The 23,212-nt window shown below is 41.4% G+C and overlaps 1 protein-coding gene across 1 annotated transcript; it reads right to left on the bottom strand.

The window, feature by feature from the left end:
- Window positions 1-3,626: 3,626 nt before the first annotated feature.
- Window positions 3,627-6,566, bottom strand: LOC126674101 (uncharacterized). Its single transcript, XM_050368480.1, has 6 exons — window positions 6,403-6,566; window positions 6,185-6,287; window positions 5,615-5,851; window positions 4,850-5,524; window positions 4,140-4,705; window positions 3,627-3,723 (listed from the first exon to the last, which is right to left on the bottom strand). Exons 1-6 carry the CDS (start codon window positions 6,564-6,566, stop codon window positions 3,627-3,629), a joined length of 1,842 nt encoding a protein of 613 aa, XP_050224437.1.
- Window positions 6,567-23,212: the final 16,646 nt, after the last annotated feature.

The following is a 23,212-nucleotide window of genomic DNA, read 5'->3' as shown; positions in this document are numbered from 1 at the left end:
TCATATCCTAGAAGCATAACGTCTATGTTTTCGCAACTATACGTATTCATTCGCTTCTTGGTCTTGATCGCAGCTTGCTCGCGAGCACTTCACTTCCGTTACAGAGTTCTGGTCTAGGTATACTTACATGAAAACAAAACTCTTTCAAAACTCTTTCGATAAAACAATTCATCTTGAACTTTAAATCAAACTTCATTTTCATTTTAACAAAATTGCGCACTAGGGTGATGACGTCTCTCATCCCCAAAGAGTTGCCACATCTCACCTCTTTGTCTGAACATAATGCATATGATGCATGTCCTATTGATGTATGTACAGATATATGTAGTGATGCACTTCTATCAATGTCGTGGCACTTATCGATGACTATCGCGGGTCTAGGCACAACTATGTTTTCAAAATCGTTTGCACAAACATCTTTCAAAAAGTTTTAAACTTCGAGTTTTGTAAGTTCTCTAGACCTTTAAACTCTGTTCACGATAAGTTCTTCCACCTCTGTAACTTCATACTTTTTCTTCATGCACATCTTAACCCTTCGATCGATTTCGATAATTCGATTTCGATACCATCTATACGTCATATACGTATTTCGCAAAGAAACAAACAAAGGTTTCACAATCCATCGATCATACTTGTCATAATGAAACAAACAAGAATTTCACAATCCATCGATCATACTTATCATAATGAAACCTACAAAAATTCTCAATCAATCAAAATGTACGATCAATCAATTCGATCCTAAAACAAATAATACAAACGACTTAGATCAGACATGGCTCAATTCTATAGCTGCAGTAGTTCCTAGCTTAGTCTAATGACCTAATACCTAGGAACAAACAAACATCAATCACAGACTCGCAGTGGTATCATGGACTAACTGCACTCAAATCATATATTAGCAGAGGTAACTGGACCAACTGCTCTGATACCAACTTTGTCACGACCCAAATTATTGAGCCGAGACCGGCGCTAGGGAATGGGAGTGGTAGCTCCGAAACCCGTAGCAAGCCTAAAACCACTCTAACTTTTTCGCGGAAACGCAAACACAACTATCCTATAAACATGTAATAAGAAGACACGTTTACAATCATAACGTACATCATATATATCACATCATCGATACAACCATAGTGGGCATCTCACTTCCGTAACTTGTACGTACTAGCCCGTCTATCGATCAATACAAAACTGACAACCAAAAGACGTCACATCAAACAAACATTAAATATGTACACAACCTATAAGACCTGACTATTCTATGCTAAGACTCGTCATACGTATACTACTGCAGCACCAAGGGGACTCGTACTCAGCACACCAAAGACGGTCTGTCTGATCCGACTCTAAACACCTGAAAACATCAATGTGAGGGGTCAGTATTTGGGGAAATACTGAGTGAGAAAACACATTACTAGGGTATTATAGAAAATAACATCGCATTTAAAACAAACACATATATACAAACATATTATACTTCAAGCATTTGATCCGATCGAAACCCTAATACCTTAGTATGCATAATGAACATTATCACAACATCTAACGATCGATCGATATGAGTCCGGGATAGTTCAACCAGCCGACTCGCAGATACAGGCCCCGGGATAGTTCAACCAGATAGGCTCTGTATCGCATGCACAAACAAGTATGATATACGACCCATGAAATCTCTATCTATGACTTACCCGGACGCTGGTGATCACACAGCCTATTGACACCCAATAGGTAGCTTGTTTCCCCCGGATCATATACTAGTTTTCACAATCTATATATATTCGATAATACGATGCACAAATTCATTTCTATCGATAAAATACTATAGCATGCGATGTAGTTTAATATTATATTTATAATATAAAAACTATCTATTGCGTAATAATACTCAAAGTAAAGTTTAACTCACAACGATCGCTATTCCTTATATCCAAACGTAAGCTCTAGGAGACTGGTCCGTCAATCCTCGTCGAGCTTCTTGGTTCGTCATACTCGTAGATCGATAGTCCGTCACATCTATCACAGGATTCTATCGTTAAAATATATACTTAGAGAATCTTGTTCTTAAAAACTGCACTAGGTACCTAACACGACAAAAGCACGAAATATAATCGTCGTGTTCTAAACGTATCTTTCTCTATAGATCTCTATTCATATCTCTATTACTCATCATGTTAATGTTCATTGCTATAATGTCTTATTAATATTCATTTTAAGACATTTGTCAGAGTTCTACGCCCATATCATGCCATCAGAGGCCAATTTTCGCTCCCGGAAGTCCCCCGGAGGTCACGATCGAAGTAGGGCACGTCGTGCTAGCTTGGCACCTCGTGCCCTTCATTTTTCATGAAGGGCACGACGTGCCCTTCACTGGTGCACGTCGTGCACCCTTGTGGTGCACGTCGTGCACCCTTCTGGTGCACGTCGCGCACCAGCACGACGTGCTGAAGTGCAGCACGTCGTGCGCACTTTGGGGGCAGCGTTTTTTGATGCTTCTGGACCATTTCCGAAGCTCCAAATACCCCAAAACTTATACCAATTCATATCCAATTCATTTAAACATGTTATAAACACTTTAATCACTCCGGAATCAACCATAAACGCCTCAAAACGTCGAATTCCATATAATTACGATATACACGGAAAAACAGCCCCATATTCTTCATTTTTCGTGGTAAAAACGTGTAACTAACCTTGTTTTGATGCTTGGGATAGGTAGAGGCTTGAATTCCAAAGAGATCGACGCGAAAATCGTCCGAAACGGACGCCGGACGGAGAAACGGCGGAGTGACGATGTTTTGATCGGTAAGAACGAATGATTTCTGGATCCTTCTTCTGATCCTTAATCATAATCATTTTCTTATATATATATAACATGGCTAAAGGTTAGCTTTGATCTTTCTTTTCTTCCTTTATTACAATTTATCCTTTGAACTTTTCTTTTGTTCAATTTAGTCCTTCGCTTAATCAATTTACCTTTTAACCAATTTGTATACGTATTATTTATATCTAATAAACAATACTACTCCAAATATAATTATTCTCGTCGATAATCTTCCAATTACTATTCTCGAGGCTAAATTGGCTAATTTGTACTTTGATCCTTGAATTCTTCAAAATTGACAATTTAGCCCAAAATGAATCCGCGTCCAAATTTTAAAAGGTCTCCGATTGACCTGAAACTTTTACCACCAATACTATAAAACATTTCGCGAACCTTGGCGAAATAATTCCAATTTCGGACTTAACTGGTTAAATTACCACTTTAGTCCCTGAACTCTAGTTTGTAACTTTTCTTGTTATTTTTCCTTATTTTCTTATTCTAATCCTCAAACATATACGTCTTACTCCATATTATCCTTTTCTTTAATATCCCATATCTTTATCTTTGCAACTCCGGTCCTTCTCTGCCGGACACGTTGCACTAAACGGCACCTGAACTTACGGGGTATTACATAATGTCTGCCCGTCGTAGGACCAGATCGCCAACTTGGAAACTCAAGGGTTTAACTCTCTTGTTATGATACTTAGCCATTCTTTGCTTGTATGCTTCGATTCTTAGCGCTGCCTGCTCTCTTCGCTCTTCCAGTAGGTCTAAGCATAATTTCTGTTCTTCCACGTTCTTAGCCTCATCGAAGAACTGGACCCTTAGAGTTGGCATCCCGATTTCCACCGGTATCATCGCCTCGCACCCATATGTTAGAGAAAACGGGGTGTCTCCTGTGCCTGCCCTTGGCGTGGTTCTGTAAGCCCATATGACCTTCGGTAGCTCTTCCAGCCACTGTCTATCGAACTCCCCCAGCCTGGCCTTGAGCCCTTTTAGGATCGTCCGGTTGGTTACTTCGGTCATCCCATTGCTCTGTGGGTGAACTACTGAAGTGAAACGTAAGTCAATGTGCAAGTCGTTGCAAAATTCCTTGAAGGCTCGGCAGTTGAACTGCTTTCCGTTATCAGTTACCAACGCTCTGGGTATACCGAAACGACACACGATTTGCCTCCAGAAGAAATCCCGGATCCGAGCTTCTGTGATGGTGCTCACTGCCTCTACCTCGAGCCACTTAGTAAAGTGATCTACTGCCACTATCAAGAACTTTTTCTGCCCCGTGGTTGGCGTGAAAGGCCCCAGGATGTCAATTCCCCACGTTGCAAATGGCCAAGGACTAGTAATAGGGCACTGCTCTGTAGTAGGAGCGTGTCGGATGTTCTGGTGCCTCTGACAGTTTTCACACTTCTTTACTATCTCCTCTGCCTGTCTGACCATCAAGGGCCAGTAGTAGCCCTGCAACACTGCTTTCTTTGCTAACATGCGAGGAGCTATGTGTGCCCCACAAATACCTTCATGTATTTCTCTCAACACATACTCCCCTTCTTCTGCCGTCAAGCATCTCGACCACGGGTGGGTGAATGACTTTCTGTACAAGACTCCGTCGAGGAACGCGTAGTACGGAGCTTGTCGCAAGATTTTGTAGGCTTTATCTCTATTTTCTGGCAGAGTTCCATCCATCAGGTAGTGGGCTATACCTTGCATCCAATTTTCCAACGGCTGAGTTAGAAAAATGGTTTCATGGTTGTCGATACTGGAATGCTTTTGAACAGAGAAATGAGCCCCCGGTATTTTTTCGTTCACTGTTGCTGCTTTGGCTAATACATCGGCCTCTTGGTTTTCCAAGCGAGGAACTTGCTCTATCACCCATTTTCCTCCGAGCTCCTGAATCTTGTTCAAGAAGAACTTGACTCTGTCCACGTATCTCCTCATTTCCGAATCCCGAGCTTCAAAAGTACCCAAGATTTGGCAAACGACTAACTGAGAATCACTCTTTATCGTTACGTGCTCGGCCTTGACCACGTTTACCATTCTCAATCCGATCAACAGAGCCTCATACTCCGCGGCATTGTTGGATGCCGGGAAATCGAATTTTACCGAGCTTCGGAGTGTGACTCCGTGAGGGCCTTTCAAGACTACGCCCGCTCCAGATCCATCCAGATTTGATGCCCCGTCGACTTCTAATACCCACCGTAGAAGTTGTTCGTCAGGTTCCTCAGGTTGGTCGCTTGCTGTGGTCTCAGCTATAAAATCTGCCAATACTTGTGCTTTCAGAGCCGGTCTTGGTTCATACCGGATGTCATATCCTCCCAGCTGGACCGACCAGCTGACCAGCCGTCCCGACATCTCTGGCCTCTGCAGCGCCTTTCTCAAAGGTTGGTTCGTACGTACTACAATGATGTGAGCCTCGAAATATCTCCTTAGTTTTTCCGCCGCCACCTTCAATGCCAAAGCAAATTTCTCAATTTTTGGGTATCTGACCTCCAGGCCTTTCAAGACTCTACTGAGATAGTAAACTGGGGTTTGCAGACCCTTATCCTCCTTCACAAGGACTGCTGCTGCTGTCTCGTCATTCACCGAGAGATATAAGTATAAGATTTCTCCGGGCTCAGGTCTACCTAGCACCGGGGGTGTGCTGAGGTAAACCTTCAGCTCTTCAAAAGCTGCGTTACACTCCTTTGTCCACTTGAAATTCTTTGTATTCTTCAGGATTTTGAAAAATGGCAAACATCGTTTGGCCGAGCAACTCATGAATCTGCCCAACGCCGTTACTCTCCCGTTCAACTTTTGTACCTCCTTCACCGAGCTGGGTGCTTTCATGCTCATCACTGCCTCGATTTTCTCCGGGTTGGCCTCAATGCCTTTCTCCGAGATGAGGTGCCCTAGAAATTTCCCCGAGCGGACTGCGAAAACACACTTTTCTGGATTCAGCTTGAGGTTAAAACCCTTCAGCTTTTCAAAAGTTTCTGCCAAATCCTGTGCGTGATCCTCGATCCCCTTAGATTTTACTACTATGTCATCCACATAAACCTCGACATTTTTGCCCAGTTGATCTTTAAAAACATGATTCATGAGTCTTTGATAGGTTGCTCCAGCATTTTTCAAACCAAAAGGCATCTTCTTGTAGCAATAGGTCCCCAGATCCGTTGTGAAAGCTGTTTTTTCTTCGTCATCTTTACTCATCGGGATCTGGTGATATCCCTGCGAAGCATCTAAGAAGGCATAGACCGCAAATCCGCACGTCGCGTCCACCAGTTGGTCAATGTTTGGCAGAGGAAAACTGTCCTTTGGGCAGGCATTGTTTAGATCAGTGAAATCTATACAAAGCCTCCATCTACCGTTGGACTTTTTGATCAAGACTACATTGGCCAGCCATTCAGAGTAGTCTACTTTCCTGATGAACCCGGCTTTCAAGAGCTTCTCCACTTCGTCTCGGATAGCAATCTGTTTCTCTAGAGAGAAAGTTCTTTTCTTTTGCTTGACAGGCTTGCATTTTGCATCCACGTTTAACTTGTGCGAGATGATCTTAGGGTCTACCCCCCCCAATATCCTCTGGCTTGTTGGTAAACTCTTCCACATACTGTTTTATCCGAGCTATGATAGCTTCCCGGTGCTCGTCTGGCCAGTCTACGCCCAGCTTTACATACATCTCGGATCCCTCTGTAAGTTCAATCGTTTCTAAGTTTTCTCGGGGTTTCTGAGCTTTTTTCTCTCTGATGAGCAGCTCGGGTGTATCGATGTTCATCGTTTCCACCGTGCTGCCCATAGTGGCCATGTAACATTGCCTAGATAGGGTTTGGTTTCCCCTGATAGTTATGACCTCGTTTTTTACTGGGATTTTCATCATCAAGTAACGAATACTAGTCACTGCACCTGTGCTATACAACATAGGTCTACCAAGAATACCATTATTATAAGCAAGAGGCATGTCAACTATCATGAACAGTGAACGTACCTTCCGTGTTGGTTCCGCCAGGATTCCCTCTGTTCCGTCCTCCTGAGGTATTTCGATGCCGAGCTCTAAGTCTAGCTCGACCATGCCCTCTGGGGTGACCGGAGCTCCCCCCAGCCCCAGGAGAGGAATGTTCACAGGCTTGAGGTCAGTCTTGGATCCTCCCATTGTCAAAAAGACTGATAGAGTCAACAAGTTAACCGAGCTTCCATCGTCCACCAGCAATCGTTTTACCCATTTTGAACCAATGATGGCCGATACAATCAAAGCGTCTTCATGAGGAAAATCTACTCCTTTCGCATCCTCTGGCCCGAAAACAATGTTAGGCCATGGCGACCCGGTAGATACTGACATGACCATCTTTTGCTTTTTCTTTCTGCGTTTGCGACCATACTCGGATTCTGAGGTTCCTCCTGAGATAGTGTTGATTACTCCCGTGACTTGTGTTTTCTTTGATGGGGATTGGGCTTCCCTACTCCCCCCGGGCTCCGACCTGACCGAGTTGACCCTCGTATTTCCTCGGTCTTGGCCCTCCTTGGCCACAACAAAATGTTGTAATCGCCCCTGGCAGACTAATTTGTCTATCTCGCTTCGCAAACGTCCACATTCCTCCGTTTCGTGGCCATAACCATCATGAAAATCACAGAACTTGGATCGGTCTCCATCTTTCACTAGCCTTGGTGGATAACGAATCTCTTCGTTGTTGTGCTTGATCCAGGATAGAATCTGCTCCCTTGGCGTGTTAAGTGGCACGTATTGTCTCGGTACTCCTGCTCGATCCACATATCCTTCCGTTCCTCCTCCAATACTGAAACTTGGCTTAGGTCCAGGCCCCGTGCTTGGCGGACTGGTCTGAGCATTGAATGGCTTGTTACCTCTGTACCCCGAAGTCTCGTTCAGAGGTCGGTACCGATCTTGGTTACGGTTAGATCCCTGAGTGTTCTGTGTTTTACTGGGAACCGGGCTAGCCGTCCCATAAGACTTCCTCTGCCTTTCCTCGTCAAGATTGATATAATTCCAAGCCCTGTCCATCAACTCGGTGTAAGTGTCAACCGGGTTGGTGATCAGGCTGTCTCGGAAGACTTGCATGCTGGTGTTATCTTTCATAGCATCGATGGCGGTATCATCATTCAAATCTTCTATCATGATCGCCTCGGCATTGAACCGAGCAATGTAAGCTTTTAAACTTTCTCCCGGTTTTTGAAAGCACTTCTTCAAATCACTGGATCTTTTCTTTCGTTCGATGCTCGGGGCAAAATGAGTTTTGAAAGCCATAGCAAGCTCCCTGAAACTAGTAATAGAGCCCTCCTTGAGGTTCTGGTACCACTTTTGCGCCGCATCACTCAACGTCGAGGGGAACACTTTGCACACTGTGGCGTCCGAGACACTTTGAACTCCCATGGCAACCTGAAAGCAACTTAAATGAGTCATCGGGTCGGATTTACCGTTATATCTGTCAATGGGCGGATATTTAAACTTATCTGGAAATGGGTCATCCCATATAGCCTTTGACAAAGGGCTAGCAATGCCACAGGTAGTAAAAGGTCGAGACTCTGCCTTGTGCCCTTTGTGCCTATCCAGCTCGGCCTGGACCAGGCGAGTAACCTCGTCATGCAAAGTTTTCTGATGCTGAGATGCTGCACCCGAGCTGTGAACACTCTCTGCCCCGTTTCTCCTGACCGGTGGGACTCCTGCCCTCGCGGTCCGCAGAGGATCTGCCTCCGGGTCTGGGTCTCCCCTCCCCAAACCAGCGTCACCGCGCTGTGTCCCCGGTGGTAGATTCTCGTCTTGCACCCCCTCCCTTCGAGGAGGAGGAGGATCATTCCGACCTTCGTCTCTCGGAAAAGGGCGATCATGCCGACCTTCGTCTCTCGGCAGAGGGCGATCATGCCGACCTTCGTCTCTCGGCAAATTAGTGTCACGATGATCTTCGCCTCTGGGTGCTTGATGCTCTGTGGGACCTCTAGGTCTGGGTCGTGGGTGATCGCTCCGACCTTCCTCTCTCGGAGGACGACCATCCTGAAACTCAGCAGCTTGGGGTGGGGGGGCCACGGGGGTGGCCGAGGGATTGTAACTTGGGTAATACTGGGACATGACTGCAAAGTGCATCTGCTGGGCCTGGTGCAGCTGGCGAGCCATGTATTCTAAATATTCTTGAGCTTGTAAGACCGCCGGAGGTATATCTTGCCCAGAAGTTGTTCCTGTTCCCGTAGCCACCAGTGTAGCGTCTACCGGGAAGTTGAGTTGAGTGGGAGACAAGGTATTGTGGAGGAAACTCTGAGGCACGGTGGTTCCTGGGTTGATAAGTGGGTGTGACTTGCATCTGAAGCAAAAGGGTTCGCCCTTGGATAATTTTCCAACCCATATAAAGGCACAAATCCAGCTCCACTGCCGGAGGCCCTGGATCCTCCCACCTGAGCATTCGCCGGAGGAGTTAAGCCAGTGATCACAGAGGTCCGACCACTAGCAGAGACTCCACCAACCAAGTTAGTATCGGTAACCGTAGTTCCCAGAGGATCTACCCTGTCCAAAACAGGATCATCAGCCATTGTTTCTTGTCAAGATCTGATCAGCAACGTCAAGAGAACCAGAGTAGAACAGGGGAATACAAAACGGATTCCCACAGACGGCGCCAAGTGATAAATCACCAAACAGGATCCGAGCTATAACGACCTGCACACCACAAACAGACAGAGGTCAGAAAGAACTCCGGTGGGGGTCACCGGACGTTCACTCCGACGCTCAAGTAAGATTTGAGGTAAAGGAAGAAGAAGAAGAGAAAAGAGAGTGCTTAGAGTAGAGAAAAAGAAATTACCTAGGGTTTGTCCTTAAACCCTCTATTTATAGTTAGGGTTTAAGGACAAACCTGCCTTGCTGGCAGGCTGTGAGCCCAGTGGTCCCAAGAATCAGTTATGCTGACGTGGTAGAATATCCCTGCGGGTGGCACGGGTTGTTAGGTGTGTCAGAGGGAACATTCCTCACGTACCTGTCAGAAGATCTTCTGTGGTCCCAGGATCTGGTACACGAGTGAGCGCTCTCGGGCAGGACCTCGGAGCCCGGATATCTTGGGAGTCAAGTTATCATGGTTCCTGTATCTGAGAGCAGCTCAGAGCTCGGACCAGATGGTCCAGTCTTTCGGGCTCAGGAGCTCGGAGCTCGGCTTAGGTCTGAATTGGACATACTTCGGAGCTCGGGTACGATTCTTGGTCCGACCTTATCAGACATGATTGTCTCGGATGATGTTTGAATTCCCATCGATCCGGTGACCCCCCAAGTCCTGCGTTCTATGATTTCAAGAAGGTCGGGAATTGTTACCAGGTCGGTAAAATGCTTGACTTAGCGATGTTCGTTCCTGGCGAGGTTGCTTCGCCCCTACTAGATGTGCTACGTTATCAATAATCTTTTATTTATTATTTTATTTTATGATGACACAATACACGTTGATTGATTGAATAATGTTAAACATAATATATAATGCTAAATTATAAGTTTACATGATTTTTTAGTTAGCCAAGTATTACCATTTTAACGTTCTTTTAAATTTATGAAAACGCCAAATAAAATTTAAATGCTAGCATAGTTGTACACGTGTATGTACTAAAACTATAATTACATTAATGCTTAGCCTATCAAAAAACCATCTACTTTTAAATTTTTGTTTATTTAATTTTTATAATTCTTTATAGACATAAGCTATGAACGTGGATTAAGTAATTACCAATTTTTACATAAAAAGGTCAATATGTTTTTTAATTTCTATTTATCCAATCCTTAATTGCTTATTAATTACGTGGTCTATTTTATCAACATGTTGAATTTGGTAGATGTTTAAATTCAATTTCACACTCGTTTTATAATAAGGTAACACACCCTTTTTTACTATCAAAAAGGGATTAAAAAGTTCAAAATCAATTAATACAAGGACTAGATAAAGATTGATGTTTAAAAAAATCAAATAAATAGTTTGGCCATAGATTAAATAGAGAATGGTAGGTGAAACACAATGTCAAAAAATAAAAAAAAATGGAAGAGGGTGAAAGGATGAGAAATAGATAAGACAAAAGTGGCAAAAAAAAAAAAAATAGGTACTGAGCTAAGAAAAAAAGACGAGTGAATAGATTAGTAAAAGGTAGAGGAAGGGTATGCGCGTGGGGTCAAGGCTGTAAAGTTGGAGAAGTAGTAGCAGAAAAGAAGAAGAAAAGAAAAATAAAAGTACTAGTTTCGCAATTAATAGTACTCAAATCATAGATTGCTGTCAAACCAGCTCTTAGCCGTGATATAGATTAGATTCCCCTCATCTATTCGTCAACACTGTTACTACACCACACCTCATTATATATTCAGTCGATTATTTTCTTTTGGCTTAATGTCTTAAAAAACACTGACCTTTTATTCCCTTTTCAATCTTACCATTACGTTGTAAATCTATCAATTTTACTCTATTTTGCATTTTTTCATTTCAATGGTACCCTAAAATATAAAATTGACTTTTTTTTATTTGACAAAAATTCTCTAAATTGACCCTTTTTACATTAGATTAACTTTTTATATTAAATTGACCATTTTAAAAAAAAATTATTGAACTTTTGTCAAATAAATAAAGGTCAATTTTATACTTCAGGATACAATTGAAATGAAAAAAAAAATGCAAATTGGAGTAAAATTGACATTTTTTCAACGTCAGGGTAGGATTGAGAAGGAGATGAAAGGTCGAGATTTTTTTAAGGCATTAAGCCTTTTCTTTTCCCCTCTAAGTGCTTAAATGCATATTTTACATTTCCTCTAAACCACATCATTTAGGAGATTTGCATGCATGCTCATAGTTAGTAATAGATTTTCAAAAATCAGAACCAATGTTACACAATTACTGGCTGTCACCCTGCTTTAGTCCATTCGGCGATAGATTTTTAAGCTCGTGCTAGGCTCTAGCTCATGAACTTGATTTACCTTGACACAATTATTGTTCCACAATTCTACTATGAATATGGCATGGCAGTCCTGAAAATTTTGTATGACAACTTAATGGGTATATATGATAATAAAATTACCAATTCACTACTAGAAAACACGCAATTAGCGACAGATGTTGGCGACAGATCATATATCCGTCGCTAATTGATCTATTTTGCGGCGGATTTTGAGACGGAAACACAATCCGTCGCTGAAACTACATAGCGACAGACAATACGTCGCTATTGCGTCGCAAATTTGGCGGGAGCTTGGCGGGAAGGCTTGTCGCTGATTTTTGGTGCCAACTTTAGCGACTGATGATATATTCCGCCGCTAATTGGTTGGCGGGAAGACTTGGCGGTGTTTTTTTGTGCCAAAATTAGCGACGGGCAACAATTCTGTTGCCAAATAATGAACTGATCGAAACACAGAGTTTCATGCCATCAATTAGTGACAGAATTGTTTATTCCGTCGCTAACTCATTAAATGAAACTTGCGTTTTATTTAGGTTAAATATTAGCTACGGATGTAGCTAATATTTAACCTAAATAAAACGCAGCACTCTCTTCTCTTCCTGACAGTAGCAGTAGTTTAAAAAAAAAAATTAAACTCCACCGGCGATTCACTTCTCCACTATGTTCCCTTATTTCTGGCGCTGTTCCTCTTCGCTCAGCCCCCACTCTGCGTTTCGATACATCTCCGATACATATTCGATACATCTCCGATACATATTTGATACATCTCCGATACATATTTGATACATCTCTGGTCTAAGATCGTTCATACGTTTTTTTTATTTTTTATTGATTTAATTAAATCAACCAACTAATTCGATCGGTTTGTTATTATATTTTAAAAAATGGATACATCTCTGAAACATATTTTATTGAATTCTAATCGACTATATTTAATTGTAATTCGAATATATTTTAAATACATATTTGATACACAATTTATACATAATATATACATATATGATACATTAATTGAATTAACTGTCTAATTCGATTAGTTCATTTTCAAATTTAAAAAAGCTTATAATTAGTATTATCATATTTATTGTTTTATATATATTTGATCGGTTTGTTTTCATAATTTGACTGGAAGCCCAAGGGGGAGAAAGAAAAAATACGGCTAGAAGTAAAAATATTCGATAAATATTTGATACATTTCCGATATATATTTAATGCATCTCAGATACATATGTGATACATTTTTTATACATAATTTATACGTGATATTTATAAAAAAAAAATATTAAACATGATAGATACATTTTTTAAATGTACTTAATAGATATATCACTGATACATAATTTATACACGATATATATATTTTTAAATATATTTAAATAGATACATGATAGATACATTTTTGCTAAATTTATACATGATATATATTTAAATAGATACATGATAGATACAATTTTATTATTTTTTTTTATACATATTTGATACAATTAAAAAAACAAATTATGCTTACTAATCTAAAAGATTATGCTCATAAATTATTTTCATCAAAAAATATTATTTGGGTGTAAATTTTACACTAAGGCAATTCAATTTTATAAAATCTATTATGGCTGACATTATTTTAATTTTTTTTTTAAAATGGTATTTTTTTATATAATCACGTAGTTTATTAACTTAGATCGTTTTAATAATTTTAATTTAAATAACATAAATGATTTAATATTTATATTCATATTTGGACTTTTATATATTTAACTTTTATTGTTTTTTTATCTAACAAGTTCAACAAAATTCAAAATAATTAATTGCTACATAACGGTAAGAAAACAGCTATATAACGGTAATAAACGGTTACATTTTTTACTATATATACTCACTTTATTATTTCTTTCCACTACACAATTTATTTCATTTTTTTATATTCTTTAAAAGCAATTCAAAATGAAATTGTTATTAGTTTTAAGTATTATAATTATTATTTTATTGTTAATTAGTATATTTAATATGTCGGTAAAAGAATTTTATTTTTTTAATAGTTTTGTATTTGTTGTTCTACCTTTATCTATTGCAATATTTATAGATTATGAATTGTAATATGAAAATTAATAATATATTTTTCTTTTTTGATTATAAAATTAGCACATTTATCGCTTGATTTATTTATTAGAAATTTTATTTCATGACTTGAAGCACTTTGTGAGTTATAAGTGATTTGCATATAATCAGTGCTTCTTTTATATTCAGAAATAAAATGGGAATTGAAATACTATATCTGAATTGTAATAGCCCGACTCCACAGTGACATAATTTTATTTATTTAAACATTTCAAAATTAGCAAGAAAGACACTTCTTTCTTTACAACTTTGACAGTTTTTCAATTATAATTAGCTTCTTCGAACATACTAATAATCAATCGATCAACCCAATCATAAATATCAATTGCGAGTCCAACTCGCTGGTGGCCCAGCCACTAGATACGGGGACTTCCAGGCTACACCGTAGCCGAGTTCACTCTGCGTATCGAAATCATAACCCAATCGTAAATTTCATATTCATCATCAGCTCCCAGCTGAGTTATATCAAAACTGGTGATCACGCAGTCCTATTGTCGCCCAATAGGTAGCACGTTCCATCGGATCAATACTGGTTTCAAATCCAGCATATGCAATTCGTATAAAAGTTTCACATATAAAACATGCGATTCAATTAATGAGCAATATAAAATAATTGGTTAAATAAATACTTTAAAAGCAAATCAGATAAACTCACTGAAAACGCTTATCCAAAAATACGTCGGGGCTTTAGAACGTCAAGCTTCCCGAACTACTGGTCCAGCTGCTTCTTGCCTCGCCGGATCTAAAACAGATTTTAAAACATTTGACTTGTATTAGAATCCTATTCTAAGATTGACTCTAGACTCGAGACTCGACACACTTAACTTTTATTAACCGCCGTGCTTCTCACGTGATTATTCCAATAACGGTATCAGACTCGTTTATGGATAAAATATCACTTCTAGTACAATTCTCGTTTAACCTCGTTAGGTTAACGTCTCAAATTAATCGATAATTAATCGAATATTAATAAATCTCAAGTCTCGATATGCGCGTACATCAAATTTCTCGAAACTAGGTCGATCGGCGAGTTTACGGTGCGGGCGAGTCGCCGACTCACGCGGGCTGCGGGCGCGTCGCCCGCCTATGCGGACGCACGCCTCGCGTATGCGGGCGCGTCGCCCGTCTATGCGGGCGCATCGCCCGCATAGTATGCGGGCGCACGCCCCGCCTATGCGGGCGCATCGCCCGCCTATGCGGGCGCACTTCCCGCTATGCGGGCGTGCCGCACACCTCGCCCCGGAAACCAATTTTTCGGCTTTTCCGACGTGCTTTCGATCCAAAAACGCTCAAACACACCCCAAACGCTTAATCTAACTCCAAAACACTATAATTCAATCCTAATATCGATTAAAACGATATATTCGTTTTGTGGCCTAAAACTTTAAATCGATATAACTCAAAATATAATCAACGAAACGGTAAAACGTCAAGCTTACCGTGATTACCCGTCGAAATACGATCGTTTGGAGTTATAGAACGTCGGAAACGGACGAGAAACGGAATCGAGCGACGGAAACGACGATGAAACGACGAACGAGAGAAATGAAAGAAATGAAGGAAATGGAGTGTCTGGATCCTTCATCTGATGAAGGTGATATATATATATTGGTCAATTTGCACTTTGGTCCTTGAAACTTTTCAAAAGTTTCAATTTAATCCAAAACCTATCCGCGTTCAAACTTTAAACGATCTCCGATTAACTCGAAACTTTTACCACAAATACTATAAATTATTTCGCGGACTTTGGCGAAATAAAATCCATTACGGGATTTATAATTTATTTTATATTAATTTTCGAAGTTATATCCTTAAATCACGTAAATCCACTTAATAAAAAATTATTCTAAATTCCCGATATAATTAAATTAAATTCTCCTTAATTTAATTTATCGGAAATCTTGACACGTGGCACGACTTAATTACCTTAAAATATTTTGGGGTATTACATTCACCCCCCCTTAAAATAAATTCGTCCTCGAATTTAAACTTTAGCCACGTACCTTGAGTAAACAGATATGGATATTTCTGCTTCATATTCTCTTCTGTTTCCCACGTGCACTCCTCTACAGATTGACTTCTCCAAAGAACTTTCACCATTGGAATTCTCTTCGTTCGCAATTTTCGTATCTGCGTGTCGACAATCTGCACTGGCCGCTCTTCGTATGTCAGTTCCTTGCTGACATCCACCACTTGTGGTTGAATTATTCGAGAAGGGTCTGGTACATATTTCCGGAGCATGGAAATATGGAAGACAGGATGAACTTGTGACATCTCTGGTGGTAAATCCAGCTTGTAGGCAACTGAGCCTATGCGCTCTATGATCTGGTATGGTCCGACATATCTCGGAGCCAACTTGCCCTTCTTTCCAAAACGAATAACTCCTTTCATCGGTGACACTTTGAGAAACACGTAATCTCCAATATGCAATTCGATATCCTTCCTCTTGGGGTCCGCATAACTCTTCTGTCGACTGGAAGCAGTATTCAAACGCTGCTTTATCAATGGTACTTTTTCTGACGTAATCTGGATGATCTCTGCTCCAGTGAGCTTTCGTTCACCGACTTCGTCCCAACAGATAGGGGATCGACACTTGCGACCGTATAATGCTTCGTAAGGAGCCATCTCGATGCTTGAATGATAGCTATTGTTGTAGGCAAACTCGACTAAAGGTAGGTACATGTCCCAACTACCTCCGAAGTCTAATACGCAAAGTCGAAGCATATCTTCTAACGTTTGAATCGTCCGCTCAGACTGACCGTCTGTCTGAGGATGAAACGCAGTGCTGAAATTCAATCGTGTTCCTAACGCGTCTTGTAAGCTCTTCCAGAAATGAGAGGTAAATACGGAACCTCTGTCGGAAACGATTGACACGGGAACTCCGTGTAGGCTCACGATCTTATCGATGTAAATCTCTGCCAACTTTGCTGCAGAATACGTCGTCTTGATCGGAATGAAGTGCGCTGACTTCGTCAAACGATCCACGATTACCCAAATAGAGTCAAATCCTTTCTACGTCTTAGGTAGTCCGACTACGAAATCCATCGTAATTTGCTCCCACTTCCACTCTGGAATGGGTAAGGGCTGAAGAAAACCGTATGGTCGCTGATGCTCCAACTTGACTTGCTGACAAGTCGGGCATTTTGCCACGAACTCTGCGATATCTTTCTTCATTCCGCTCCACCAATACGTTGATTTGATGTCATGGTACATCTTTGTGGAACCAGGATGAACGCTATAGATCGTTCCATGAGTCTCTTCCATGATCTTCTGTCTCAAGCCTTCCACGTCTGGAACGCACATTCGATTGCCGTACTTCAGTATTCCGTTGTCAATACTGAAATCTTGACTCTTTCCTTGTTGAACTTCCTCAATTAGATGCTTTAATTGAGGATCGTCCGCTTGCAACTCTTTAATCTGATCTATCAACGTCGATCGTATCGTTAACTGAGCCATTAGGTTTCCGAGAGATGAAATCTCGAACTCCACTCCTTGGCTAAACATCGTATGAATCTCGTTGATCAATGGTCTCCGCCATGTTGTTGTAACGTGAGCGAGACTTCCTGCCGACTTCCTGCTTAACGCATCTGCCACTACGTTGGCCTTGCCTGGATGGTATTGTATCGTGCAATCGTAATCCTTTAATAACTCCATCCACCTTCGTTGTCTGAGATTCAACTCTCGTTGATCGAAAATGTACTTCAAGCTTTTATGATCTGTAAAGATCTCGCACGTAGCGCCGTATAAATAATGTCTCCAAATCTTTAGCGCAAATATTACTGCTGCTAATTCTAGATCATGCGTCGGATAATTCGTCTCGTGCTTCTTAAGCTGTCGCGAAGCGTATGCAATCACTTTACCGTGTTGCATAAGGACGCATCCCAGTCCAACTCTTGAGGCATCACAGTAAACTGTGAATTCTTCTGTCCCTTCTGGTAGTGCTAAGACTGGTGCCGTCGTCAGACACTCTTTTAGTTTCAGAAAACTGAGTTCACACTGGTCCGTCCAGTTGAACTTCGCGTTCTTCTGAGTTAACTTTGTCAAAGGTACGGCGATCTTTGAAAAATCTTGTACGAATCGTCTATAGTATCCCGCTAAACCAAGGAAACTTCGAACTTCCGTAACTGATTCAGGCCGCTTCCATTCTATCACAGCTTCGATCTTCTTTGGGTCAACCTTAATACCGCTTTGTGAAACCACATGACCTAGGAAAGCCACTTCCGTTAGCCAAAATTCACATTTAGAGAATTTGGCGTAAAGCTGATGCTCTCTTAGCGTCTTTAGTACTATCCGCAGATGTTGAGCGTGCTCTTCTTCTGAACGTGAATAAATCAAAATGTCGTCGATAAACACGATCACGAACTGATCCAAGTACGGTTTGAATATTCTATTCATCAAATCCATGAAGGCTGCTGGGGCATTCGTCAATCCAAATGACATAACGAGAAACTCATAATGTCCATATCGAGTTCGAAAAGCGGTCTTTTGAATGTCGTCGTTACGAATCCTCAATTGATGATAGCCTGATCTCAGATCAATCTTGGAGAAAAACTTCGCTCCTTGTAATTGGTCGAACAAATCATCGATTCTAGGTAACAGATACTTATTCTTGATCGTCACCTTGTTCAGCTGTCGATAATCGATACATAATCGAAGCGATCCATCCTTCTTTTTCACGAATAGCACTGGTGCACCCCACGGGGATACACTTGGTCTAATGAAACCACGATCAAATAACTCTTCTAGCTGATCCTTAAGTTCTTTGAGCTCTGCTGGCGCCATTCGATAAGGTGGTATCGATATCGGCTTCGTGCCGGGAGCCAATTCGATACAAAATTCAATTTCGCGATCTGGGGGTAATCCAGGTAATTCCTCTGGAAAAACATCTGGATATTCCGACACAACTGGCACGTCACTTAATTTTACACTATTCTTCTCCACGTCTCGTACTATCGCTAAGAATCCTTGACATCCTTTCTTCAACATACGACAAGCTTTAACAGCTGAGATAATACTCGTAGGAGATTCCGTCTTATCACCCTGAATTGAAACCGCTTCAATTCCAGGCGTGTTAAACGTTACCGTCTTCTTCCGGCAATCTACATTGGCGTAGTGCTGAGCTAGCCAATCCATTCCTAGTATGACATCAAAAGCTAATACTTCGAGTAAAATCAAGTCAACTAACAAATCTCGTCCTTGAACTTTCACAGGACAGGACGGATAAACGATACTAACTTCCACACTTTCGCCAACTGGGGTAGCTACGGATAAAGGGTTCCTAAGGTACGCTGGTTGCACTCCTAACTTACTAGCAAAACTAGGCGAAACAAACGAATGCGTAGCGCCCGGATCAAATAAAATTAATGCGTCTTGAGAAGCGATAGGAAAGGTACCTTGCACCACTGCATTGGAAGCCTGAGCCTCCTGAGGATTCAGTGCAAAGACCCTGGCTTGACTTCCGCCAGCCTGCGAAGTCTGACCAGTACCGCGTCCTCCGCCATTTCTGCCTCCTCGATTTGCGTAACCACGACCTCTCTGGCCAGTGAAGGTACTCCCTGTCTGATCATATCCTGACGCTGTCTGATGTGCAGTCCTCTGCTGCTGATAAGAAGGCTGTACTACTTTAGTCATCGAACCCTGGGGCATCTGCCTCGGACAGTCTTTAGCAAAGTGACCTCGTTGACCACAGTTAAAACATGCTCCATTAGCAGTGAAACACGCGCCATAGTGCCTCCTATTACAGTTCAGACATAAAGGGACTCCGCCTCCCATGTCACTCATCGATCTGGCACTAAATCCGGTGCCTGAAGTACTGACTCTAGTTCCATACCGAGCTCTCTTATTTCTCTATTGACGTGATGGGGGTCGAGAATAACTCCTAGCATATGATTGGGTAGGTGCGCTCTGTACGCTGCGGAACGTATTATCTCTCACAGGTGCAACATTGGAAGGGTCAGGAATTCTTCCAAAACGGATCAGTGAAACTTCCATTTGCCTAGCGCTATCAATCAGTTGTACTAGGGTTCTCCCGATATCAGACGTTAGACTCACAAATTCAGCTCCTAGACCCTCTTCAAACCTTAAGTTCACTCTAACTGGGTCTGTAGTCAGGTCCGGTGCAAACCTACTTACCCTGGTAAACTCCGTTACATACTCTTGCACAGACCGATTGCCTCTACTCAGGGTCAACCACTGACTACGATAATTCTCCGTCACCGCATATGGTAAAAAGTATTCCCTAAAGTGGTTTGCAATTTCAGCCCAGGTCATAGTGTCCATGGTTGGCTGAATATGTTGCTGAAACCAATCTTTCGCAGGTCCTTTCAATGACATTTCCACCATAATGATGGTCTGTCTCTCATTAGCTTGCAGGCGTCGAGCATTACGTTCTACTTCTTCGAGGAAATCAAGAGCATCGCCTGTACTGTCAAACTTAGTTGGCTTAAGACGCATATAAGCCAAGACGATATCTCGGTCAGTGAAAGCCACATTACGTAACTGTTGCTGCTGTAGTTGCTCACGATGCATATTCTGCACCTCAGCCTGATTGGCTTGCATAGCCGCAATTCCCGTAAGAAACTGATTCAGATCAAAACCCACAACATTAGGTTGCTGGGCTTGCGCTTGCACTCCAGGTGCCTGCGCCTGGGCCTCTTGGCCACCACCTCCTCCCTGAACAGAAGACTCATCTTGAGCTTCTGGATGGACGTCATGCGCCCCTTCTATAACATTTCGTGCTGCAGCGGCAGCTCGCTCTACTTCTTGTCTTTGGTCAGACATCCTGACCAAGACAAACAGCGTTACTTAGCCACATAATCGCATATTATCGCAAACGTATACCGTACTAAACGCGCATCTCACCACATACAAACACACGTAAGACAGACTCACATCCTAGAGGGAAAGCTGAAAGTTTGAAAATCAAATGAATACGTAACAAAGACAAGACTCGAGTCCTATGTGCTGCAGTAGATTCCTAGGAAAATCAATCACTCTTCTGACATAAGCAATGGTAACTGGACCATGCTCTGATACCAACATTGTCACGACCCAATCTCAGGGCCGAGACCGGCGCTAGGGAATGGGAGTGGTTGCTCCGAAACCCGTAGCAAGCCTAAAAACGTAAAATAATTTTTTCGCGAAACGTAAACGTCATGCATGACATAAATAAACACGTATCATGCAGAAGCACACATGCCAGGCACATATATCCTCTGGCAGTCACAATATAAATAACGCAGCAAGCGTAAAACGCTTATAACTTTAAAACGTTAAAGTTATATTTACAGAAAACTACACATACAAGCTGACTTGCAAAATACTTATCTACTGCAACTCTAGGAGTAAAGTACTGTTTCTTTACATACTCAAAAATACAGACTTCTGGGAGTAGGATAGAAGTCCGTTGCTTCAAAGCGTCTTTATCCTGAAAGGAAATCTGTGAGGGGTCAGTATATTGGGATATACTGAGTGAGTTCATACATTTACTAATAAGTATTCAAATAAAACATAAAATCGTAATCAATCATATGCAGCCAAGTACAGGATCTGATTGAAACCTTAATCCTCGAACATACTAATAATCAATCGATCAACCCAATCATAAATATCAATTGCGAGTCCAACTCGCTGGTGGCCCAGCCACTAGATACGGGGACTTCCAGGCTACACCGTAGCCGAGTTCACTCTGCGTATCGAAATCATAACCCAATCGTAAATTTCATATTCATCATCAGCTCCCAGCTGAGTTATATCAAAACTGGTGATCACGCAGTCCTATTGTCGCCCAATAGGTAGCACGTTCCATCGGATCAATACTGGTTTCAAATCCAGCATATGCAATTCGTATAAAAGTTTCACATATAAAACATGCGATTCAATTAATGAGCAATATAAAATAATTGGTTAAATAAATACTTTAAAAGCAAATCAGATAAACTCACTGAAAACGCTTATCCAAAAATACGTCGGGGCTTTAGAACGTCAAGCTTCCCGAACTACTGGTCCAGCTGCTTCTTGCCTCGCCGGATCTAAAACAGATTTTAAAACATTTGACTTGTATTAGAATCCTATTCTAAGATTGACTCTAGACTCGAGACTCGACACACTTAACTTTTATTAACCGCCGTGCTTCTCACGTGATTATTCCAATAACGGTATCAGACTCGTTTATGGATAAAATATCACTTCTAGTACAATTCTCGTTTAACCTCGTTAGGTTAACGTCTCAAATTAATCGATAATTAATTGAATATTAATAAATCTCAAGTCTCGATATGCGCGTACATCAAATTTCTCGAAACTAGGTCGATCGGCGAGTTTACGGTGCGGGCGAGTCGCCGACTCACGCGGGCTGCGGACGCACGCCCCGCATATGCGGGCGCGTCGCCCGCCTATGCGGACACACGCCTCGCGTATGCGGGCGCGTCGCCCGTCTATGCGGGCGCATCGCCCGCATAGTATGCGGGCGCACGCCCCGCATATGCGGGCGCATCGCCCGCCTATGCGGGCGTGCCGCACACCTCGCCCCGGAAACCAATTTTTCGGCTTTTCCGACGTGCTTTCGATCCAAAAACGCTCAAACACACCCCAAACGCTTAATCTAACTCCAAAACACTATAATTCAATCCTAATATCGATTAAAACGATATATTCGTTTTGTGGCCTAAAACTTTAAATCGATATAACTCAAAATATAATCAACGAAACGGTAAAACGTCAAGCTTACCGTGATTACCCGTCGAAATACGATCGTTTGGAGTTATAGAACGTCGGAAACGGACGAGAAACGGAATCGAGCGACGGAAACGACGATGAAACGACGAACGAGAGAAATGAAAGAAATGAAGGAAATGGAGTGTCTGGATCCTTCATCTGATGAAGGTGATATATATATATATATATATATATATATATATATATATATATATATATATTGGTCAATTTGCACTTTGGTCCTTGAAACTTTTCAAAAGTTTCAATTTAATCCAAAACCTATCCGCGTTCAAACTTTAAACGATCTCCGATTAACTCGAAACTTTTACCACAAATACTATAAATTATTTCGCGGACTTTGGCGAAATAAAATCCATTACGGGATTTATAATTTATTTTATATTAATTTTCGAAGTTATATCCTTAAATCACGTAAATCCACTTAATAAAAAAATTATTCTAAATTCCCGATATAATTAAATTAAATTCTCCTTAATTTAATTTATCGGAAATCTTGACACGTGGCACGACTTAATTACCTTAAAATATTTTGGGGTATTACAATTGCAAATTTTTGAAAGTAAATGTACTTTTTTGCCAAAATTAAAAGATTATGTTAAATACCAAAAACACGCTAAATTTGGTGATTTTTTGAGCATTTAAGCGTTATTATTATAGATGGAAACC

The sequence above is a fragment of the Mercurialis annua genome, linkage group LG1-X, assembly GCF_937616625.2.
Source record: "Mercurialis annua linkage group LG1-X, ddMerAnnu1.2, whole genome shotgun sequence".
In the NCBI taxonomy this organism is placed as follows: Eukaryota; Viridiplantae; Streptophyta; class Magnoliopsida; order Malpighiales; family Euphorbiaceae; genus Mercurialis; species Mercurialis annua.
The sequence above is the reverse complement of the archived record's forward strand: the minus strand, read 5'-3'. Positions and strand labels throughout refer to the sequence as shown.